Source organism: Oreochromis niloticus, linkage group LG22, assembly GCF_001858045.2.
Source record: "Oreochromis niloticus isolate F11D_XX linkage group LG22, O_niloticus_UMD_NMBU, whole genome shotgun sequence".
NCBI classification, from domain to species: Eukaryota; Metazoa; Chordata; class Actinopteri; order Cichliformes; family Cichlidae; genus Oreochromis; species Oreochromis niloticus.
The window spans coordinates 32,817,609-32,821,582 of record NC_031985.2 but is presented as its reverse complement, the minus strand read 5'-3'; the positions used below and the strand labels follow the sequence as shown (position 1 = coordinate 32,821,582).

General features: G+C 43.0%; 1 protein-coding gene across 1 annotated transcript; it reads left to right on the top strand.

Moving 5' to 3' along the window:
* Positions 1-958: 958 nt before the first annotated feature.
* Positions 959-2,034, top strand: LOC100699196 (membrane progestin receptor alpha-like). Its single transcript, XM_025902132.1, has 2 exons — positions 959-1,280; positions 1,365-2,034. Coding segments are annotated over exons 1-2 (666 nt in total). The 5' UTR covers positions 959-1,278; the 3' UTR covers positions 2,029-2,034.
* Positions 2,035-3,974: the final 1,940 nt, after the last annotated feature.

Here is a 3,974-nt window from a genome sequence, read left to right as displayed (position 1 = left end):
GACTGGGAGAGAGACTGGAGGACTACTGTGAAATCAGAAAAAGCAGTGTAGTTATGGGGAGGTACTTCCTGTACATTGCTTCTCCAGCTGTGTAAATGACATTTTTCTCAGCAGCAACAGTTTTGGGGTTAGGAGAATACCAGGACCAGTCAGTGCACAATTACCAGTTCATCAGCTGCATAACAGCAGCTGTTGCCTCGCAGCTGGAGCGCACTGTACTGAGTGAAACATTTCCACACTTCACAAGAAATAAGGACAGAAAAGTTTCGCCTCATCATTCCCCAAGAAAAAAGGGTTTCATTTCCAGGTGCCAGGAGGACTAAGATGCTACTAAAGGCAGAAAAAAAGCAGCATGCATACGCCCCTTTTCCATTAGTACCTTCTAGGGGTGGGTTTTGATTATCAATTTTTCGATTAAAATCAATTCTAGCTTGCATAACATGATATTGATTCATTAAAATCCTGAATCGACTTTTAAATATAAATTCATTTTGCCCAAAACGCCAGAATCTCAGGTTAAACCTTACAAAATTTCGACAACCACCCAACAGCTAAAACAGTAAATGAGAGCTGGTGCACGGATTCTGCACAAAGACGTAAACACAACAAAACACGGACCCAGTGCATCAGAATCAGTGAGATGTCTGCTTTCTCACCCGACGGCACGTACATGGACATGCTGTCGGGGCTGAAAGCCGACAGCTCACTGATTCTGATGCGTCGATGGCTCCGCTCTTTGTGTTTGTTATTTTTGCGCTAGATTCTGAAGCTGCAGGTTTGATCTCTCTCCAAACAACATTGACTGAACCAGCAGCAAAAGAAGATCCAAACTAGCTTCACGTTTCACTTCACATAAACATCGTCATGAATTCCCTCTTACTTTTGCTGTTTTGCTTCCACCACGATAAAAATCACACTTCATGCAGCAGTGGCGGTCCTATCAAGAGAAATCCCACTTTCTCTTGATAAACAACTAGACTACATTCTCCCGTCATGTGAGAATTTATTCGTTAAGTATCAGAGTTCAGCAATGTTAGATCCACTTCCAAGTTTCATTAACACCAGCGAACAAAAGCTAACTGCTCTGTGTGTGTGTGTGTGTGTGTGTGTGTGTGTGTGTGTGTGTGTGTGTGTGTGTGTTTATATATACATATTATATACAGGGTTATTATAAAATACTTCACATCAGAAGAACTGCCTAATTGTGCTTTCTGCTTTGAATCCAGAAAAGATCTATACAAACAATCCCTAGAACCATCACAACAGCCTGCTTTGCCAATGTATATCACTGTTGTTGGAGCATAATGAAATGGTTGAGAATAAAACAAATTTGTGGGTTTTAACTCTTAAAAACTTATCTGCAGGAACTACCCAGTGTGCATCAGCCAGCTACTGACAATCATGGCAACCATTGTGATGGAGAGCATCGGCCGAGTGTTCATCAGCCTGCAACAGATCTGGCAGGTTCCCCAGTTGCTGACTGACGCTGCACCCTCCATGCCCAGCACCGTCAGAGACACTGAGGTTCCCTCCTACTTCCGGGAACGCTACGTCTGCACCGGCTATCGCCCACTCAACCAAAACTGGCGCTACTACTTCCTGTCCTTGTTTCAGCGTCACAATGAAACCCTAAACATTTGGACTCACCTGGTGGCATTTTTAGTGTTGCTGATTAAATTGTGCCAGCTTACTGAGACTGTGGACTTTATCAGTGATCGTCATTCGTGGCCCCTGCTCATCCTCGTCCTGTCCTCTTTGACCTACTCTGCATTCAGTGTTGTAGCTCACTTACTGGGAGGAAAGTCCGACCTTGCTCATTATTGCTTCTACTTTCTGGACTACGTAGGGGTAGCGCAGTATCAGTACGGCAGCGCTGTAGTCCACTTTTACTATGCTGTTGATGAAAGCGTCCATGGACTGGTGAGTGGTATCTTCATGCCCACTGCCACAATCCTCAGCTGCCTTTCGTGTTTGGGATGCTGCTACGGCAGATACTGCAACCACAGCCTACCAACATGGGTGCGTTAAGGATATAACATATTAAGGATTGTCCATTAACATAAAACTGTTGTCGGAACCATACTGAATTTCACCAGAGAAACATACACACAGACACACACATATATGAAGAGAGAGACTATGTATAGTATGCAAACAGCTACCAAACAGCCATTATAATTCGTCATACAATGAAATAGGACAAATCAACAATTGACAATGACTAATTAATATTGTGCTGAACACAGTCCAAAAGATTCAGTAAGCTACATCAGTGTCTACTGTTTACTATCATAGCCAAGTGACACTTCACTATCCCTACTAATTGATGTTATCTTGTTGTATCTCTGTTGTGGTCAGTGCTATCCTCTATGCCTTTACATGCTGGGACAGCAGGTTGAGGGTCACAGATGCCAGCAGACTATATGAACTGATCCACAAGGCCAGTTATGTTGTGGGGGTGGAGCTGGACTCCGTTAGGATGGTGTGTGAGAGGCAGATGTTGTCCAAGATAAAGACAATGTTAGATAATACCTCCCACCCACTCCATGACATGACATGCTGGCTAGTCACAGGAGCACGTTCAGTGAGAGACTGAGTTGACCAAAAAGCACCACTGACTGACACAGGAAATCATTCCTGCCCGTGGCCATCTCCCTGTACAACTCCTCCATCTAACACACTGTGAACACTGCAATAGTTACATCCTTTTTACACACGCTCTTTTCTACTCTGGAATATTCTTGTCAATTTTCTTGACATTTATTTATAATCACCTCTGTTAATCCTTGATATTTATAATTGAGTGACCTGTATATATTAGTGCTATTTCTTAAATGTGTAAAATCTGTAACATAATGTATTGTTTGGAGTTTAGTCTGTTACTGGTACTTTTTTTTTTACTATTTCTTCTTGGAGCAACTGTAACCCACATAATTTCCTTAGGGATTAATAAAGTATTCTGAATATGATTCTGATTGTTTCAGGATACATGACCTGTCATTATCCAGTGACACATCTGCTTACCTGTATCTTTGGCTCGTTTCTCCTCCTCTTCTTTTCTCTTTTTTCTAAACTGAGGACCTGATGACTTTGAACTTTTCTTGTCTATCTTCCATTGGTTTTAATTTTGCACTCCAGCATGAACACCCATCCCCCAACTCGAGGATCACCACAACATAACCTAACAGACCTACACCTTAGTTCACCGATTCACTTTGTCTAGGATGTATTTCTGGGATTTCGCACAACCCAGGATTCAAATCATGAATACATAATGGACTTGGATTTACAACATTATGAATGAAATGTGCTCTATTTGGAAGAAGCAGCCCCCCTCCCCTTTCGACAGGTTGTGTGTGAGACATTAAATCATCAAACTGTAAAATATAAATTTTAAATTGTTATTGATCCCTTTACCCCGAGTCCTAAAGTGTATATTTATTTTCTTACTCTTCTTATATTTATTGTTTGTTTACTTGCACTGCTGTAACTGGAGCCTCGTCGTCTCGTCTCTCTATATACTGGACTGTATGTAGCGGAGATGACAATAAAGTTTACTTTGATTTCAGCAGCAAGCAGGCGCACCGAGGGCTCTCGCGCTCACTTTTCGCATACAGAATTTCGAAAAAACATCGGTGCAAATTATAAGTCTGTATCATAATGTCTGGTGTTTTCGTGTTTATTGGTTTGTTTCTACTTTGTTTTATTTTGCGAGTTGGTTATTAGATGCTGCTCCATCCAGCCAGAGAATCCCCCGCCGCCCCGCCCTCTCCTCCCTGTGCCGCAAGCAGCAGGCCCCTTACTCCCAGCAAATGGGCGCTAGAAAACCGATTGGTGCCTATGACATTCCCAGTATGCGCTGGCTGACGTCGGGGCAGCATGAGTACGAGCGAATTTTTTTTTTTTTTGTTGCCAATGTCCGTGATGCCGCCCCCCACCACGATGCCGCCCTGGGCAACCGCCCGTGTCACCCG